Source organism: Myodes glareolus, chromosome 4 (genome assembly GCF_982192425.1).
Source record: "Myodes glareolus chromosome 4, mMyoGla1.1, whole genome shotgun sequence".
Classification (NCBI taxonomy): Eukaryota; Metazoa; Chordata; class Mammalia; order Rodentia; family Cricetidae; genus Myodes; species Myodes glareolus.
The window spans coordinates 1,137,181-1,157,890 of NC_142029.1; the positions used below are offsets into that span (position 1 = coordinate 1,137,181).

At 47.7% G+C, this 20,710-nt stretch overlaps 1 protein-coding gene across 1 annotated transcript in view; it reads left to right on the forward strand.

Annotated features, from left to right (window-relative positions):
• The window catches only part of Cdcp1 (CUB domain containing protein 1), a 41,774-nt gene extending 26,546 nt beyond the window's left edge, over positions 1-15,228 (forward strand). The window contains exons 3-9 of the mRNA XM_048424138.3: positions 274-636; positions 1,553-1,921; positions 2,961-3,182; positions 5,374-5,754; positions 8,009-8,374; positions 10,669-10,753; positions 12,792-15,228. Of these exons, the coding sequence (XP_048280095.3) occupies positions 274-636; positions 1,553-1,921; positions 2,961-3,182; positions 5,374-5,754; positions 8,009-8,374; positions 10,669-10,753; positions 12,792-13,215 (2,210 nt within the window). The 3' untranslated portion in view covers positions 13,216-15,228. The remainder of the gene's footprint in view (positions 1-273; positions 637-1,552; positions 1,922-2,960; positions 3,183-5,373; positions 5,755-8,008; positions 8,375-10,668; positions 10,754-12,791) is intronic.
• Positions 15,229-20,710: the final 5,482 nt, after the last annotated feature.

Genomic DNA, 20,710 nt, shown 5'->3' on the forward strand with positions numbered 1-20,710 from the left:
TTGACAGTCTAGAGTACCCACCACAAGGACATGTCCCCAGAGGCAGCCCAGCCAAAGGGTAGCAAAAGGGAGACCAGGAAGAAACTGAGCAGTGGGACCAGGGCTTCTCTGATCCTAAATAGGAGGCGCTGACCAGCAAAAGGTCACCAGTGAGCAGTTTGGGGTGGTACAACCACCCGGGCACAATCCTAAAGAGCCTAATTTAGGAGCTGAGGAGGAACAGCGTGTAGCCTTGTATCTGTAATCAAAACTGCTTTTGTGTCTGTGTTACAGACTGCATGTCAGGTCCGTGTCCTTTTGGGGAGGTTCGTCTTCAACCATCCACATCAGAGCTGCCTGCCCTCAACAGAACTTTCATCTGGGACGTCAGAGCTCATAAGAGCATTGGCCTGGAGCTGCAGTTCTCAGCCCCTCGCCTGAGGCAGATTGGCCCCGGCGAAAGCTGTGCAGATGGGGTGACTCACTCCATCAGCGGTCGCATTGACACCACTGAGGTCAGGATTGGCACCTTCTGCAGTAACGGCACCGTGTCCCGGATCAAGATGCAAGAGGGCATGAAAATGGCCTTACACCTGCCATGGAACATACCCAGGAACATCTCAGGCTTCAGTATCGCAAATCGGTCATCTATAAAACGTGAGCATGCACCTCCTGTCCCTACTGACCAGATGGACATATACAGAGTGCTCAAGAGTTTTCCAGATGCAATGCCAACTATGTATTTATTTGGTACAGGGTTTCTCTATGTAGCTTTGGCTGTCCTAGAATTTGATCTGTGGACAGGCTGTCTTGAAATCACAGAGATCCACCTGCCTCTGCCTCCCGGGTGCTGGGATTGAAGGCGTGTGCCACCACCACCCTGCAGTTATTTATTTATTAAGACAAGAATCTCATGTAATGCAGGCTAGCTACAAGTTTATTACGTAGCCCAGGTTGGCAGCCCAAAAACATTACAAAAAATAAGATTATAGAAACTTTAGCTAAATGAATCATCTTAGAAGCAAAGGTAATAAATACTCAAAGCTAATCACATCCTTGTGATTCTGCTATGGCAAAATGCTCTCAATGATGTGTGTGTGTGTGTGTGTGTGTGTGTGTGAGAGAGAGAGAGAGAGAGAGAGAGAGAGAGAGAGAGAGAGAGTATGTGAGTGAGTGTGTGTGAGAGTGTGAGTGAGTGTGTGTGATTGTGTATATGTGTGTGAGAGTATGTGTGATTGTGTATATGTGTGTGAGTGTGTGTGTGTGTGTAGTGAGATGTCAGAACCCTACCCAGCTCCACATTCAGATCTGTTGGAAACTGTAACTAAGCCCTAGGTCTATATTAACCCCCAAGGAGATGGGCACACTGAACAAACTAGCTTCTTTTCCACAACCCAGTCAGTATTAAACATTTGCTCAAACACTGCTGATGGGTCTTTGTTCCTAATCCCCACCCTCAGAGTAAATATCATATGCAGCCTTACTCCTGAGGACTGTGTTTTCCCAGTACCCCTGCCCTTGGCCATGGTCGACAAGTACATTGTTTCTTTCTGTTTCGGATCTGCCTCCACAGGCCTGTGCATCATCGAGTCAGTGTTTGAGGGTGAGGGTTCAGCAACCCTGATGTCCGCCAACTACCCCGGAGGCTTCCCTGAGGATGAGCTCATGACCTGGCAGTTCGTTGTTCCTGCACACCTAAGGGCCAGCGTCTCCTTCCTCAACTTCAACGTCTCCAACTGTGAGAGGAAGGAAGAGCGAGTTGAATACTACATCCCGGGATCCACCACCAACCCGGAGGTGTTCAGGTTGGAGGACAAGCAGCCAGGGAACATGGCTGGAAACTTCAACCTCTCCCTGCAAGGCTGCGACCAAGATGCCCAGAGCCCAGGGATCCTTCGGCTCCAGTTTCAGGTCCTGGTCCAACGTCCACAGAATGAAAGCAGTGAGTAATCCATACCCTCCCTCTTCTGTGTTGCCTAGGTGAGGCAGCTGCCTGTTCTGCATGTATGGCAGCCAGGACACGTGGACTCTGAACGATGCAGGAGTTTCAGGAAATGGGTCACTAGTCCTGGAGACAGGCTCACGGGCAGACACTGAGCAGGCACTTTGGTATTAGCGCAGTAAGAAGCAAGCACAGTCCTGCATTCCGGGCCCTAAGCTGGTTTGTTGTTGTTGTTTTTTAAGGTGTGTGTGTGTGTATGCTGTATATGTCCAGGTACCCTTACAGCAATTCTGAGCCACCCAGTGTGGGTGCTGGGAACTGAACCTCTGCGAGAACAGCAGGCATTCTTACTACTGAATTTCTCTAGCCCCAGCTAGTCTGTTTTTTATGAGGACATTGACAAGTTGCCTTGCAAGACCTCTCGTCTTGGCCCTGCACTGGGAGCCAGAATGTCAGTCAGAGTCATCGGCTATAACAGTGGGATAGTTACTATGTGATTCTCGGCTGGACAGCCCCTTACCTGGGACTCACACATTTTTAACCCTGTGCTAAACATGCCAAACATTACATAGTTTTAGTTAATTCTAATCAAACAAAAAGATTCAGAGGGGTGTGGCGCTAGCCTTGAGTCTTACAGTTTAACAGCCATAGAGCAAGCTCAAAATCTAGATCCTGTCCAAGGAAGAGAACAGCACAGAGAGTGCTGAGAGAGAGAGTGTGTGTATGTGTGCATGCATGTGCGTGACTGTGTGTATGTGTGTGACTGTGTGTGTATGTATGGGAGTATGTTTGTGTATGTGTGTGAGCGTGTGTGTGGCTGTGTGTGTGCACACATATGTGTATGTGTGTGTGAGAGAGAGTGTGTGTGTATGTGACTGTGTATGTGCATATGGGTGTGTGTGACTATGTGTGTACATATGAGTATGTGCATGTGTGTGTGTGCGTCCATCTGAATAAGCTCATCCCAACAGATGACTCGTCTCTTTGGTCCCCTCCCATGGTATCTGCCTGTCCATGCCTTATCTCTCTGTGATTTCAGATAAAACCTACGTGGTGGACCTAAGTCAAGAGCGAACCATGTCGCTCACCATAGAGCCACGGCAAGTCAAACATGGCCGCAGGTTTGTTCCTGGGTGCTTCGTGTGTCTAGAGTCTCGGACCTGTAGTAACAATATCACCCTGACAGCTGGCTCCAAATACAAGATCTCCTTCCTGTGCGATGACCTGACACGCCTGTGGGTGAATGCGGAGAAAACCCTAAGTATGTCCTGATCAAAAACCTGGCTATTCATACCCAGAAGCCTAGACTGCATAGGCTCTCCCCATCCCTCTTTAAAAAGAAAAAAAAATAGTGCTCGTGTGTGTGTGTGTGTGTGTGTGTGTGTGTTGTATGTACGTGCAGGAGGTCGGAGGACAGCTTATGGGGGTCAGTTTTCTCCTTCGGCCAAGTAGGTTCCAGGGATTAAATTTAGGTTATCTGGTTTGGCGGTTTGGTGATAAACCACGACTCAGTGGTTTACCCACTGAGCCATCTTTCCTTTTTTTTTTTTTTTTGGTGGGGAGCGGGATGGTTCAAGACAGTTGTTTTTTTTTTTTTTTTTTTTTAAATGTAACAGCCCTGGTTGTCCTGGAACTGACTTTGTAGACCAGGCTGGCCTTGACCTCACAGAGATATACCTATCTCTGCCTCCTGAGTGCTGGAATTAAAGGCATGTGCCACCTCATCCAGCCTCATCTTTCCTATCTTAGTGGCGCTTAGTAGGTAGGTTGTAATGGGTATAGTCTGAGATGACCACTGAGGCTGGGTGAACAGGAGCAAGAGAGAGAAGTGGGAAGTGTTAACAGGCCTTATTAGGACCGGTGTCTGCTGACTGACACTCATCCCTCAGAAAGTCACAGCAGGTGGTGCCCCTGCCTGTCTCTGCCCAATGTGCCAGCCTCTCCCTGAGGAAATCCTCTTCTGCTTTGCTCAGCTGCCCCATCTCTGTGTCCCCACTTGGCCTACTCCCTGCCTCCTTTTCAGTCAAGAACTTAGCCTCCCAGGACATGAAGATGTAATTGAGTTGGTAGAATGCTTGCATAACATGCATTAGGTCCTGACTTTAATTCCTAATACCACATAAACCAACTACTCCTTGACTATGCATGTTTAATTAAGCCCAGCTTAGGAAAAATGAGAGCCTATGTTACAAAACAAACAAAATGGACTTTGCCTGGCTCCTTCTGTGGCTTGTGAGTCTTTTTAACAAATGTAGCATGAGGCACGATTAATAAAAACTCAGAAACAGAAATTGGGATTCAACATGAAGGTCAGAAAAGCAAAACAGCCAACCACTGGCTCTTACCTCTACTTCCGTCTGACATGGCGATCCTGCCTCCAGGAATCTCAGAGACTGAGACTGAGAGCTGTCTGCTGTAGTTTTATAGGCCTCTCTAGTTCTGGGATTAAGGGTGTGCACCACTACTGCCTGATTTCTATGGCAAACTAGTGTGGCTACTGAAGTTAAAGGTGTGTATCATTGCTGCCTGGTCTGTAAGGCTGATCAGTGTGGCTGTTTTATTCTCTGATCCTCAGGCGAGCTTTATTTATTAAAATACAAATGAAATGCCACTACGGCAGCAGAATTTATACTCAAGATTGGAGATGAAGTTCAGTTGGTACAGTGGTAACCTAGCAGTCACAAAACCCTGGGTTATCCCCAGCAAGACATGAACCATGCTCACACCCCTGTAATCTTAGTACTTGGGAAGCAAAGGCAGGGGGATCAGAAGTTCAAGTTCGTCTTTTGCTACGTGGAGTTCCAGGCCAGCCTAGCTATATGAGAGCCTGTCTTAAAAAAGAACCCAAACTAGATGTAGTAGTGGACACCCTTAATCCCAGCCCTTGGGAGGCAAAGGCAGCTGTGAGTTCGAGGTCAGCCTGGTCTACATAGAGAGTTTCAGGACAGCCAGGGCTGCACAGTGAGACCTCATCTCAAAGAAAAGAAAAGAAAACTTAGTCACCTCCCGCTGAGACACCACGGTCTCTGACACAAAGCTGAGGATTCACAGTGCAGAAGCTGAGGGTCACAGGAGCTAGATTAGTGCGAAGCCACCCAATTAGAAGTGATGGGTGTAATGCAAGCTGGCCGTGATGTCACGCACAGCTCCAACATGACGCAGAAGTGCAGGAACGTGTTGGGGTAGAGGCTTGTGCCTTAGCATCCCAAACAAAGAAAGATACAAACAAGAAGAGAGTGTTTCTGTCCTGAGTACTCACAGAAGCTCGGCTGCAATGTTAGTAGACAAGAGGAGGCAAGCGGACAGAAAACTAATGAAAAGTCACACGGAGGAAGGAAAGCAGACCGGCAGCCCCAGATTCTGGCCTCAGGCCAGCCTGTATGCCAAGGAGGGCACAGTCCAGGCTCCCCACCCACACCCTGCAGATGGGTACTTCTAGCTCTCTCTTCCAGGCTGCCTGGATCACCACTACTGCTATGGGAAGTCCTTCCCCCTGCAGGTGCCCAGGGACGTGCTCCAGCTGCCTGTGCGGCTGCATGACTTCTCCTGGAAGCTGCTGATGCCCAAGGGCAGGCTCAGCCTTCTGATGGTGCCGAGCCAGAAGCTGCAGCAGAACACGCGTGAGAGGCCCTGCAACACCAGCTTCGGCTACCTCGTGGCCAGCACCACGCCTGGCCAGGACCTTTACTTCGGCTCCTTCTGTCCGGGAGGCTCTATTGAGAAGATCCAGGTGAAGCAAAACAGCTCTGTGACCCTGCGAACATATGCCCCCAGCTTCCAACAAGAGGTCTCCAGGCAAGGCCTGACAGTGTCCTTCATACCGTATTTCAAAGGTAGGTGGACCCCTGCTCACCCATTGTGAGACCCTCTTAGCCATCCTTGTTACATATTCAATGCATCTTGTTTTATGCTATGTTAGTTACTTTCTGTTGCTTAACTGAATACATAAGAGAAGCAGCTTAGGGACAGGTTATTTTGGCTCACAGTTTACAGTGAGCGATCAAAGCAGTGTGAGCCGCCGTGTCTACACTTAAGGAGCAGAGAGTGAGCAGAAGGCAGGGCTATAAAACCCCAAGGCCCAAATGACCTTGTTCCTTCAGCAAGTCTCCACTTCCTGTGTCTTTATAACTGAACAGCATCACTGGGAGACAGCAAGCTTTCAAACACAGGCCCTGTAGGAGGCTTTTCACGTGAAAACCATACAGAGTTGCTGATTTAGAGAGGAAGGATTGCTGCAGAGGTGGGGCCTCACATCAGAAGGCTGCAGAAGTCCTAATGACTTCTTCATCAGCCTCCCCATTTCCAGAGCTTGGATATATATAATTTTCGACAGTGGGATTCAAGACCAAGTAGGCAATAAGACCAAGAATTGGGTTCTGGTCTTTTTGGGGAGCTGACGGGAGGGGAAATGAGAAACTCCCCAGCCCTGGGTTATATGATTCTGCTGTTACAGTTAAGAGCACACCCTGGAGAACACAGGGGGATTTACTGGGGAAGGAGTGGCAATGCAGGGGTCCTGTTCTGCCTGGTAAAGGCGAGGTCAAGGTCTACCATGTTCTGAGGTCTAAATGGCTCTCTGTGGTAACCTGTGTTCAGTTGGTTGCCAAAGTCACGACCACTGTTGTGTGCTGCTCAGAAACGGTTATGTTAAAGTAGAGGTCATTTTAAAACTGGCGGAGGCTTTTATTTGAGGCTGACTTTTCAGTGGCACAGTGGGAAAGAAATGGGTCTTTGGTGATAGAGTAAGGTCAGCCCAGGCGCCTGTCATCTCCAAGGTTACCAGGGAATCCCTTTTGGGAGTCTTTGAAAACCATGGCCATTCCTATCAGGACAGGATATGGGGGTCTTGTGTCACCTGGAGCACAGAGTGGACCTACAGGCCTTTCAACTTTGCAGTTCTAGATTTCTTCCCAAACCTGAAGCTGTTTTGTTCTCCAAGGCAGACACAGATAAATGCCAGTTCGCTCAGCAGAGCGGGGCAGGGGCCTTGCCTTGTTGGGAACATTTCTGAAAGGAAACTGAGAACATTCGTTTGGCAAACCGTTCTGATGTTTGTTTGAAAAGAACCCAGGCACCTAGGCTAACAGAGATGTGTCCTTCACTGACCAGTAAAGTAACCACATGCAATTATGTAACCCAAAATCAATATTAAGTAAATGAAAAATATGAGCCTTTGTTGCACTGGCTTTCCATTGCCGTGAGATGATGAACTTAGGTCCAGGAAGGATTTGTTCTGGCTCACAGTTTCAGACTGAAGGCCATCCTTGGTAGGTCCAGGGGCTTTGAGGTCTGTTTGAGAGCAGTACATCATAGTAGGAGTGTGTAATGGGAGAGACTGCTCACCTCGTGGCCACCAGGAAGTAAAAAGAGAGGCCAGGCGTTGGTGGCGCACGCCTTTAATCCCAGCACTCGGGAGGCAGAGGCAGGCGGATCTCTGTGAGTTCGAGACCAGCCTAGTCTACAAGAGCTAGCTCCAGGTCAGGCTCCAAAGCTACAGAGAAATCCTGTCTCGAAAAAAAGAGTGAGGGGCAGGTTCCCAATGGCTTTAAGAGTCTCCAGTGACCTAACTTACTTCTATTTGACCTCCCCTTCTAAAGATTCGACCACCAACCCAGTTGTGGCAGCACACGCCTTTAATCCCAGCTCTTGGGAGGCAGAGACAGGCAGATAGATCTCTGTGAGTTCGAGGCCAGTCTGGTCTACAGAGTGAGTTCCAGGACAGTCAGAGCTACACAGAGAAACCCTGTCTTGAAAACAAAAGAAGTCCCACCACCAGTGACCTAACTTACTTCTACCCAACCCCTTAAAGGTTCTGTCACCTCCCGGTAGCGCTGCGGACTGGTGGCTGAGCCTGTAGTACATAGCCATGGGGGAAAGTTCAGATGCAGACTGTGCCACTCAGACACAGTGGGCACACAGCAGGTGTTCAACAGATGCACAGGATAATGGCTGCCTACTGAACAACATAGAACATGTCCATTTATGGCAGAAAATTTTGTTGGATGGCGCAGGGTAGACTGTTAAGCATTCCCCATACTATCCCATTTTCTTAACAACATCTGTCCGAATCTCTACCCTTTCCTGCAGAGGAAGGCATTTTCACGGTGACCCCAGACCCCAAAAACAAGGTCTACCTGAGGACCCCCAACTGGGACCGTGGCCTGCCTGCCCTCTCCTCTGTGTCTTGGAACATCAGTGTGCCTAGCAATCAGGTAGCTTGCCTGACCTTCTTCAAAGAGCGTTCTGGCGTGGTCTGCCAGTCGGGACGTGCATACATGATCATCCAGGAGCAGCAGACCCGGGCAGAGGAGATCTTCAGTCTGGAGGAGGAGGTGTTACCTAAGCCAAGTTTCCATCGTCACAGCTTCTGGGTTAACATCTCCAACTGCAGCCCCATGAATGGCAAGCAGCTAGATCTGCTCTTCTGGGTGACTCTCACCCCTAGGACTGTGGGTAAGAACTTTTCAGGGTCTCCCAGAGATGATGAAGGAAAGGCAATTGGCATTTGAGGCGCAGGGAGCAAGTTTTGGAGGCAAGTCAAAAAAACAAAAAACAAAAAAAAAAAACCAGATTGAGTCCTGAGTATTGGTATATCAGTCAGCTGTCGTATAGCATTTATTTATATAATTATTGTTCACACATTGACTGAGCAAGTGTGTCCTGACCTGGGCTTCTCAAGCTCAATCACTCATTGATCTGCAGGCAGTACCGGCTGATTGCAAGACTTTGATCTTGGCTATATTCTGTTATTCACAAAAGTCCCAGCCAAAATCATCAGAAACAATTGAGGTTCTTGACTATCTGCTGCACAGCTGGCCCTGCTCAGAAATGCACAAGACTCCAAAGGAAGCATGGAAGGAACATGCACATTGCATCTTCTGCCACATTCTCCTGACTCACCTGGATGCTTTTTGTCAGTTTGCTACCGTTCTTCTCTCTTGACTCCATGATACGTGGGAATTCTCACTCTGTGTTCTTTGTCTGTACAGTGAAGGAAGAAGAATCAGGGATTCAGTAATGAGGATTAAGATACGAGGGATTCGGTAATGAGGATTAAGAAAGGAGAGAGGGAGGGAGAGCTGTAGTAAAAGACCACTCATTTCTTCTCGGCCACCCAGACCTGAATAATCACCCAGAAACCATATCAATTACAACACTGTTTGGCCAGTGACTCGGGCATTATTTTTGGCTAACTCTTATATCTTATTTGTGTATCATCACGAGGCCGTGGCCTACCAGTGAGGTTCCAGTGAGCATCTTTCTCCTTCTGTAACTACATGGTGTCTTCTTGACTCTGCCTTCTCTCTCTCTCTCTCTCTGTCTCTCTCTTCTTATTTCCTACCTGGCTTTACTCTGCTAAGCCATTGGCCCAAACAGCTTTATTCATCAACCAATAAACACAACACATATACAGAAGGACATCCCACATCAGAGGGGGGGAGAGCTCACCAAAGGCCACTGAGAACTCCCAGCTCTGAGGTCACCCCTTGGGCTTTCTTCCTCTGCTGCCTCCCTTCTGTGTCCTGTGACTCTCACCCTTTGTTTCTTGGTGAGCAAGCCAGGAATCCTAAATCCCTCTCTAGTGTGGATCCTGCTCAGATCGGTGCTTTTCTTCCATTGTGCAGTATGGGAAAGAACAGCTCAGAGGAAATGGCTTTGTCCTTCATTCTCGACGCTTGAGTCCCCACTGTCCCCTCTGCTGCTTCTTCTGTAAGACAGCCTGGTGACCAGGGAACACACCTGGTGGAAGCCAGGAGTAGCCAACAGGTGGATAGTAGGTGACCTCCCCCCCCACACACACACACTGTCATCTGTTTCATGTGCTATGTCCAAACTACTTCAAATTCTACTGGTTTAGGCCAGTGGTTCTCACAACCCCCCCAGAGATCACATAATCAGACATCCTGCATATCAGATATTTACATTATGATTCATAACAGTAGTAAAATTACAGTAATGAAGTAGAAACGAAATAATTTTATAGTTGGTCACCCCAACATGAAGAGCTGTATTAAAAGGTTCAACATTAAGAGGGTTGAGAACCACTGGCTTAGACATTAACTGTTTTGTTTGTTCGTAACTATGGGTCAGAAGCTCAGACGCCACTGGCTCATAAACATCCACCAAACAGTTCAGATGGAGTAGTTCAACTCAGACCTGCATCCAGAGCCTTGGTTTCTCCTCGTGGCTCAGTTGAGGTTTGTACGCATGAAGACGCTGCGTGACTAGTATGGGTGGCCTCCGCAAAGACGTTTTATACATTGACTGGTTTCCTCTCATAGAGAGTGTACTAGCTGGCAGTTTTCCAAAGATCAGGTTCAACACCTTTAATCCTAGCTCTCTGGAGGCAGAGGCAAGGCAGACCTGTGTGAATTTGAAGCCAGCCTGCTCTACAGAGTAAGTATACAGAGAAACCCTGTCTCAAAGGAAAAAAAAAAAGTGTTTCTGGGCAGGCAGTGGTGGTGCACACCTTTAATCCCAGTACTCAGGAGGCAGAAGCAGGCAGATATCTATGAGTTTGAGGCCAGACTGGTCTACCGAGGCCCAGGACAGCCAAGGCTATACAGAGAAATCTTGTCTTGGAACCCCAACCCCCCAAAATAGATTAGGCTCAGAACAGACCCAGTCCCCTTCAGTTTCTAGCCTCTCTCTTCAGAAGGAAAGAAGCTGGAGGCTGGAGATTTATCAAGCTCTTTCCTATGCTAACCTTCTTGTTTCTTCCTGTGCCTTCCTGTCTCCGCTCACAGATTTGGCTGCCATCATTGGTGCAGTCGGAGGCGGAGCCCTGTTGCTGTTTGCCCTCACACTTATCATTTGCTGTGTGAAAAAGAAGTAAGTGATTCTATTTGGCCATCTTTGGCTGCTCTGATGTGTCCTTGGATCATACACACTGACTGGATGGATGGGTGGGTGGATGGATGGATGAATGGATGGATGGATGGATGGGTGGACGGATGATGGATGGATGGACGGACGGACGGATGATGGATGGATGGGCGGATGGATGGATGATGGATATATGCATGCATGCATGGATTTAGACATGGTCTTATATATCCCTGACTGGCCTTGAATTCCTGGTCCTCTTCTACCTCCTTGAGCACTAAGATAAGATTACAGGCTTGTGTCACCATACCCAGCTTAGTCATGTCAATGATGTTAGCAAAAAGCTTCCTAATTCCCTAAAAAGATCAATGTTAAATATTCTTACCAAGAGTGAATTACGGTTTCAGAGGGTGGGAAGGCATACATGGTGGAATAAAATACACACACACACACACACACACACACACACACACACGCACACTCCCATGTGACATCCTGGTTCCAGTACACATCTGTGTTTGCTCATTAAGCTGATGGTAGCAAGAGTGATCTTAGTGGGAACCACTGCCCTCTGCTGCCTGGAGGGAAAAGAAGCCTTTTTGCCCTAGCTTGTTCTCCTGTAGGTTCTTAGTCTGTTTTGTGCTTCTCTGGGGACTGAGGACCAGTGCCAAACGGTCGCCCTGGAGTTAAGAGGAAGCAGGGCCTGGTTGACGGCCTCATCGCCTCTCCCCCAGGACAGCAGCTTCCACTGCTGAAATGGTAAATGACTTTTAAATAAAGTCTACTTTGACATCAGTCGTCATCAACTCTCCTACGTCTGAGAAAGATCTGAGAGGAGGTCTCCATTTACTTTAGCATGATTTGAACCTTCTAGAAAGACAGTGTTTGGGGAGTGTGAGTATGCAGGTGTGTGTGGTACACACACGTGTCCTGGACATATTGCGGAGGCCAGAGGACAATATCAGGTGTCATTCCTCACAATCAAGTTTTTAAATTTTTTTATAATATTTATTACATTTTATTATTGTGTGTGCACGCGTGTGTGCATGTATGCATGCGTGTAGGGGCAGGTTCTGCAAGGACAAGGGGAATTAGTGACGCTGAACTTGTTCCTACTGTGGGTGCTTGCTGCAGGTCTCCTTGGCACTAGGACCCATGCATGTAGCGTACTGGGGATAAACGAGGGGCAGGGCAGTCGTTTCTGTGATTCATGGGTCGAGGGAAGAGCCAGCCACTGTGAGAACATGGGGGAGGGACATGTGCAGAGGCCTCATGCGAGAGCCTGGGGAGCTGGTCAACGCCAGATGGCTTTTTACCCCAGGAAAGTACAGTCCAGGATTAGTGAGCTGCCCATTATGCTAATTGGATGGACCGCTTCCTTGAGTCAACTGTTGTCTAAGTCCTGGCTGCTTTGTTGACTGAAGGCAGAGCTGTGTGCCCAAGGCAGATGTGCCAACAACTGTCCACACCTGAACACCAGAGAGCACCACACCCAAATCCTGGATTTTTGTCTGCACTTTAGGTTTTTTTCCCCTGGTGCTTGTTGTTGATGGGACAGGGACAGAGCCACTCAGCTAATGATGAGCTGTTCTGACCTGAACTCTAGCAGAAAATCGGCTATTTGTATTCTTCTCTCCCCCTGAGTCGTGGCTATTAACAGGAATTAGCTAATGAGATTCACTCTGTGCGAGGGAAGCAGCGGCGTTAGTGCAGGCTAGTACTGGGTGTTCTAGAAGGCTGACCTGGGCGTGCTGAGCTGATGTGGTTTAGAAAGGCTTGCGTATCCCTCTTACTGGGAAGGAAGAGGGGATTACAAGGTATCTCTGTTACTGGTTCTCCTGGAGTCTGTCAGAGTCCAAACAAAACCATTTAAACCACCTCTCTTCCATGTGTGATTCCTCAATTTCTACCTTGGAAACCTGAGGCAAAGGCTATTTGCTTCCGAGTTGTCCCTAAGGCTTCAGGGATCGGTGAGATAAGGTTAGACCCCAAGGACCCCTGTATCACTCATCTCACACACTCCATTTTCGCCCTCTACAAACAGGAAGAAGGTCAACAAGGGCCCTGCTGTGGGCATCTACAATGGCAACGTCAATACCCAAGTGCCCCAGACTCAAAAGTTCCCGAAACGACGAAAGGACAATGACTCCCATGTGTACGCCGTCATCGACGACACCATGGTGTATGGGCACCTGCTGCAAGACTCCGGTGGCTCCTTCATCCAGCCGGAGGTGGACACCTACCGGCCCTTCCAGGGCCCCATGGGGGACTGCCCCCCCTCCCCACCCCCAGTATTCTCCAGGACCCCAACTGCAAAGTTCACTGCGGATGAGCCAGCCCCTAGTGGCCCTCCTGAATCTGAGAGTGAACCGTACACGTTTTCACACCCCAGCAAGGGGGAGGTAGGTGTCAGGGAGACGGACATCCCCTTACTCAACACCCAGGGGCCAGCGGAGACGGAAGAATAATTTGGCCCCATTCCAAAGACTTTGCTGCGATGTGGCACCAGGTGTTGAGACACACAAAACTGAAGTTCTAAACAGCAGTCAGATGGCAGAGCAATCTACTGAAGGAAGAGTAGGTTCTGCAAGATGCCACCAACTCCTGATTGCCTGGCGGACTCCCTCCAGTGATGAGCAAATCATGGCTTCTGATGGGGATGCCAGCAACAGCTCAGGTCTTTCTGAACTCAGGTTGTGTTGGGGCTGGCCACAGTGACAGAAGAGAGACATGGTCCGCCCAGACAGTACTACAGTGACCCCTGGATTCTCAATGTTAAGAAGCAGAGACTTAGCAAATTCCCAGGGACTCTGCTCGAGGTCCGCTCTCACTGGGGTCCTCTGGATGAAAATGACAGTGTGCTTTTCTATTAGTAGTAGTAATAACAGTAGTATTTATTTGGTGGTCCTTTATGTTTTAAAAAGTTGGATGTGGAGCTGGGGGTACAACTCAGTTGACAGAAGAATGCTTGTCTGACATGCACAGGGCTCTGGGTTCCATCCTCAGCACTGCATAGACCCAGGCATGATGGCCCACACCTGCAGTCCCAGCACCAGGAAGGCGATGCAGGGGGGATCCGATTTCAAGGTCATTGCCAAGTGTGTAGTGAGTTGGAGGCCCTCCTGGTCCGTATCAGACCCTCTTTTAAAAACATAAACGAAGCTCCTTTGATCTAGTGTAATGGTTTGATCTCGTGCTACCTGGTTCAGTTGTCTGTGTTTTGGTTTCTGCAGACCGCTAGACCGACCCAGCCAGAAGAGTGTGCATGTGTGTATTTCTTACTCGCTAAAGACTTCCCAGTCCTCTTTCACTGCATACAGCTGCCCCCCTGCAGAAATGACCCTCTTGTCCCCTACTCCTAGGAGTAAGAGAAATTTCCATGAGCTGCACTGTGTGGTATGTGGCTCTCTCGGCTGCAGCAATCTAGAAATCCTTCGACATTTAAACAAATATGGAGAATAATTTGATCCTTTAAAGATACATAATTAAGCCGGGCAGTGGTGGTGCACGCCTTTATCCCAGCACTCAGGAGGCAGAGGTGGGTGGATCTCTGTGAGTTTGAGGATAGCCTGGTCTACACAGAGAAACCCTGTCTCATTAAAAACAAAAACAAATATCTATATCTATATATATATGTATACATATATATATGCATATATATAGATGTAGATATATCGTTCCCTGTTGCCTCTTCTCTGAGGCTATGTGCTTTGACTGTAAACTGAATTGTAGGAAAGGCAAAGAGCGGAACTCCCATCACAGAATGAGGAGAGAGCCAAAGTCCCTCCTGCCTTGATCTAGAAAGCCGTGCTAGTGTAGTTTAGGACACTACAGAGTTCATGATCTCTGTCAAGCCTTCGAGAAATAAATGTGCTTCATAATGCTCAGGACGTGGACCTTGGAAAGGTGTCTCATCATCTGGCCCATGTCACCTCTGAGACAGTGCCCCCGGGGGAGCTCCTGGAAGGTTTGAGCTCCAAGACCTCTTGAGTTCTCTCTGGAAAGGAGGGTTCACTTTTTGATCATGTTCCAGGTGCTGCTCACGCATCTTTCCTTTCTGAAAACTTTCCTCTAACTCCTACCCAGCTACCCAAGGTGCTACCCACCCTCCAGGAAGGGCAGGGGCTTCACTTGGAGTCACCACGCTGGGGGGCGGCTCTCCACTGACTTCTGCCTTTTCAGTGCCCCTTGGGGAGATCACTCTCATGTGTTGGTTCTCACTGTGCAGCCCAGTGCCTTTCCACCTTGGCTCCTCTGCTGATCCACGGGAAGCCTTGCACCCATCGGCTGGTCCTGTGGCTGCATATGGAAAGAAAAGGTCGGCTCTTCCTGGGGGCAAGCCAGAGTCCATCATCCGTAACCTCAGTACAGGTTAGCTCTGCAGTGCATACATGAAAATAATTTATTTAATGTAGAGACATTTTAGATAACATCTTATTCGTTTCCTATACTTTTTTTTAAATAAAGATACACAAAATGAACGTGTACCCAGTGGTTTAATGTGGCTGCTGTTTGCACCGTTTCCATGGAGGTCCCTGTTCACTGCGGTTTCTTTTGGCAGGCTCTGCGTGGGCTAAGTGGCTTCCCGGCCCATTGTTCACCGAGGATTTACTGCGCAGGCAGTCGGGCTTGGCGCAGTAATCTCGTCCTTCTTCATTTGATGCCGTGCCCTGGGGGAAGCAAATACTTTTGTTTGAAATAAAAATGAGTCCTAGCCAGGCGTGGTAGTGCACACATGTAATTGCACACTAGGAGACTGAGGGAGAATCGTGAGTTAAGGCTAGCCTGGGCTACGTAGCAGGGGGGGAAAAGCCTTACATTCTGCCATCCATTTTGAGGTCTGTGGCAGTGACAGTTTGTCAGGCCAGGGATGCAGTTTATTTTTTAAGGCAAGGTCTCTCACGGAACATGGAACTCCCGATTTGGCCAAACTAGTTGGGCAGCTGTAAAGCGATGTCATGTATGCTCTGTGCTCTATGTGCTATGCCTGTACTACGGGACGGTTCACAACTCGGGCAAGGGACCTGGAGACTGAAATACACAGAGACACAGATCACCCTTGAGTTCCTCAAGAATGCCCCCTTTATTGTGTTCCAGGGCAGCTTATACAGGGATCCTTAACTGATAGCCACGCCCCAGCCAAACCCACCAGAAACCACTCCCTGCCATCAAGAACTCCTGAGGGTCTCCTGCTCAGAGCAGCTGCAAACACAGGAAAACAAGTTGTTTTGCTCAGAGCAGCTGCAAGCATAACAAATTGTTTACAGGAAATTCAGGGTCTGGGGATCCACAGCCCCCAACAGGCAGTAAGCCTCAGGGATGCTCTGGTCACCACGGTGCCGAGATTTATAACCACATGTCACTTGCCTAGCTTTTCCTTTTTAGATGTTTATGTGTATGAGTGTTTTGTCTAAATGTATGCATGTGTACTGTGTGCATATCTGGTGTCCGTGGAGGTTAGAAGAGGGTGTCATATCCCTTGTAACTGAAGTTACAGGTGGCTGTCAATTGTCATGTGGGTGCTGGAAGATGGTCCAGGTCCTCGTCAAGATCAGCAAGTGATTTAACAGCAAGTGGGTTAACATGGAGACCTCTCTCTAGCCCCCGTGCCCAGCTTCCGTTCAGGTACAAGGGATCCAAGCGCAGATCCTTAAAATACACAGCAAGCATTTGCCAACTGAGCCATCATCTTCCCAGTCCCAAGAGTTGGCATTTAGCAACTCTTCACCGAGGATTTACTGCGCAGGGCACGGCATCAAATGAAGAAGGACGAGATTACTGCACCAAAAGAAGAGATTTTTTTTAATGATTTATTTATTTATTATGTATAATGTTCTGTCTGCATGCGTGCCTGCATGCCAGAAGAGGGCATCAAGTCCCATTATAGATGGTTGGGAGCCACCATGTGGTTGCTGGGAATTGAACTCAGGACCTCTGGAAGAATAGGCAATGTTCTTACACTGAACAATAATCCAACTCCATCAAGAAGAGATTTTTAAGCTGGGCATGGTGGCACATGCCTATAGTCCAATCACTGGAAAGGAGGAGACAGGTAGATCCCTGTAGCTCATTGGCATGCCTAAGACCTTGTCTCAGAAAATAGGGGACCCCCTGAGGAAAGCCACCTGAACTATCTTCTGGCCTCCACACATACATACCCCAGAAACTAACGAGATGCCAATGCCATAACCTAGGGCTCCCCAGCCTTTAGAACCACAAGTTAAATACCCCTCCTTTACAAAATAACCATTCTCAGGCATTCTGTTAAAAGCAGCAAGATAGACTAAGGTAGGTAAGTTTAGTTATCCCAACCCAGCCTCGTATTGGGGTTGCAGTACCTAAGTATTGGTGAGAGGCAACTTAGAGTTCCCAGCAGTATGTCCTACAATCTAGTGTGCGTGTGTGTGTGTACTGAATTCAAGCTCCCATGAAATTGAGCCTGCAGGCTGGTCTCGTGATGACTGGAAAGGGGAGGGCTGACTGAGGAGTGACAGCCTTGATTGACATATGGAGTGGGGCAGTCCTTGAGGTGAAAGGGGGTTGGGAAATATTATTTTAAGGTGTGTTGCTTTTGTTTATGCTGCATTTGTTTAATTCTGTGAAGCTGTAATTCATTACCTGTCTAAAACACCTGATGGTCTAATAAAGAGCAGAACAGCCAATAGCAAGGCAGGAGCAAGGACAGACAGGTCTGGAAGACAGAAAGAATAAATAGAAGGAGAAATGAGGAAGAGAAGGAGAAACAAGAAGGAGAAGGCAAGGAGTCAGCCAGTCACAGAATCAGAAGGAAAATAATATATATAGAAGTAAGAAAAGAAAAAAGCCCAGGGGAAGAAGGTAGTCAGGATAATTTAAGAAAAGTTGGCAAGAAATAAGCCAAGCTAGGGCCGAGCATTCATAAGTAAGAATAAGCCTCTGTGTGTGGTTTATTTGGGAGCTGGGTGTTGGGCCCCCCAAAAGAGTAAAAAACCAGCAGCAACAGGAGGGATGGTAAAGAGAATTAGCTCAGAAACATTAGAAGACCCTGCAGGTATGTGACCCTCCAGGTCGGTTCAGCAGGGCTGTAGATAGCAGGCAGCCATGCAGCTGGTGTTTCAGGAAAAGAATGGGCTCGAGAACAAGTTAGTCTCTGCTCTCAATCAGACCAACTGTGTAACTGTATGATAAGTTTGATACTTTTTCTTTTAGTTTGCAAAGCACATTGGAAAACATTCTTGTCTCACGTTCAGTCCTGAGGACATAAAATTGCAATATACTCTAAATTGAATAAGTTCTTAGAACCACCTGCCAACTCAGGGAAGTAAAAGCAGCTAGATTTCTCTCCTTTCCTTCCCATCTCTCTTTTCATGCAGTATAAGGAAATCTAAAGAATGTTGCCCAAAATTGTTGTCAGACCCAAGTCCGTCTGCTTACCACGTGAAAGCCAATCCTGTTGACTGAGTTTCTTGTCCTTCCTGATTCCCACAGTCATTAAGTCCCAAAGAACTCACACAGAGGTCTACATTAACTATAAACTGATTGGTCGATTAGCTCAGGCTTCTTATTAACTCTTATAACTTATATTAACCCACTATTCTTCTCTATGTTAGCCACATGGCTTAGTACCTTTCTTGGCAAGGCAGTCACATCTTGTTTGCTCTGTGGCCGGGTCAGGACTGCAGAATACTACTTCCTTCTAACCAGAATTCTCCTGTTCTCATTGACCTGCCTCTACTTCCTGTCTAGTTATCCTGCCTATATTTCCTGCCTGGCTACTGACCAATCAGGGTTTATTTAAAATATAATTGACAGAATACAGACCATTGTCCCACAGCACAATCCCTCTGAGACAAGGGTTGATGGCCAGAAAATTCAGTATATCCAAGAGTCTGCACTGTAAGAACGTGGTGGGGGGGGATATTATCCATATAAGGTTATCATAGGGAAGTCAGGGACATGGATTTTTATAGGACAGAAAGGAGCCTAGGGGCAATGGGCAGGAAGACCATATGACCAGGGTCTTTATCACCAGTGTTGACCCCTCTGACTGGAACATTTCAATTAACCTTGACTCCATGGGGTACTTTTCTAAACATTCAACCTATTACCAATGTGTTTGATTTGTTTTAGCTGATGCAAACCAAGGTACATTTTGATGTTAGCAATATATCACCAGGGTACTGGAGAGATGACTCAGCAGTTAAGAGAACTGCCTGCTCTTCCAAAGGTCCCAGCAACCACATGGTGGCTCCCAACCATCTGTCATGAGATCTGGTGCCCTGTTGAGGAAGAGACTGGCCATGAAACCCAACATGGACAGGTTCAACAGAACTGCCTTGTGCAGACTGCCCGTGCATGCTTCCATATTGCCAGGGCATAAATTTCATTTCATTTTTTTAAATTTCAGGACATCACCAGAGATACTGAGTGTCATTGGTTATTTTAAAAGATTACCAGGTAATATCTTAATCATTTAGGTTTGGCTTTTATCAGGAATTTAGAATGCTAGAGAAAGGGAGGGATGGTCACAGGCCAAATCCTTGCAACCAGAAGGTGGGAGGCTGATGTGAGCCGCCCACTTGCTACATTAAACCTGATGATGGTGAAGGCTTCCTCTACACCACACATCACTACAAGGTACAGTGAGAGACAGCACTGCCTGTCTCTCAACCCCAGTAACTCAGAACTCCTGGAGGCCTCAGTTCTGAGAGCTTTAGAGTCAAGCAGATGCCTTAGAAACAAGAGCCATGAAACTGTGCCACTTCTTTTGCTCGTATGGCTTACTATACATTACGTTACTACTGGGTTTAAAGCAAAATTAAAGTTGTCAAAGAAATATGACATGGCCAGGTGTGGAGACACACATCTTTGATCCCAGGACTCGGGAGGCAAAGGCGGGCGGATCTCTGTGAGTTCCAGGACAACCAGGGCAGATGCAGAGAAACCCCATCTCTAAAAACCACAAAAAAAGGAGAAAGAAAAGTAAGAATTCATTTCCACTCCAGACACCAGAGAGCTGCAAAAGGAATGACACCTGGTTGACTTCTTGCTTGGGCCCCTGAGTTCATTTGAAGACAACTGGTAAACTGTTAAGATGGCTAATTTTGTCTTAACTTTCCTGAGCTGTAAGGTATCTGGACCTTGCTCCGGGTAAGTGCTGTGGCTGTGTGGATGCTGAAGAACTCACAGGAAAGCCAGGTAAGGTTGTACATGAGTCGTTCCAGGATTTGGGAAGTTAGGGCAGGAGTTCAAATCCAGTCAGGTTATATAAGACCCCCCCCCAAAAAAAAGGAAGACCTCACAAGGAGTGAGGAGCCAATTATTTCCTTCCCCTAACCCACAGAAATCACAGGAAGCTCATGTTTCAGGGAGAAGTTTTCCAGTATTTAACCACCCCCACTGGTTTCTTCAGTCTCTTCGTGGCCACCATCTTTTTTGCCATCCTGAGGTTTTGATTTATGACCTTTGTTCCTGAACAAATTTGACTTCCCAAGAGGGGGCGTTCAAAGTCAGAACAAGCTCCTGACCAAGAAGTAAATTTCTCATTTAGGCTCACAGTTATTCATCCCTTCATCCTGTCAGGCAATGAATTATTTACCGAGTGCTAACTGGGCCCTGGAGATAGAGCAGTAAGCTTGCTTCAGGCTTCTGGTAGAGCTGAAAATTGGAAGAAGCAGTAACAAAAAACAAATTGATAGGTAATGCGATGTATTATATAAGTGCTGTAAAGCAAAAGCTGGGGTGAGAGAAAAGTTGGGGAAAATCTCTCTGAGGAATGGTAGTCAAATAAAACTGCATGGCGTCCGGTTCCCTAGGGAACAAGCCCGGATTACCAAGAGCCAAGAATCACAGTGCGCCCTGAGAGAAAAACAACAATGCAGGGGGGCTGGGCTCAGCTCAGTAGAAAAGCCTAGCATTCTTGAGGCTGACACAGAGGATTGTAAATTCCAGCCTAGGATAGGTAGAGGGTTCCAGGCCAGCTTG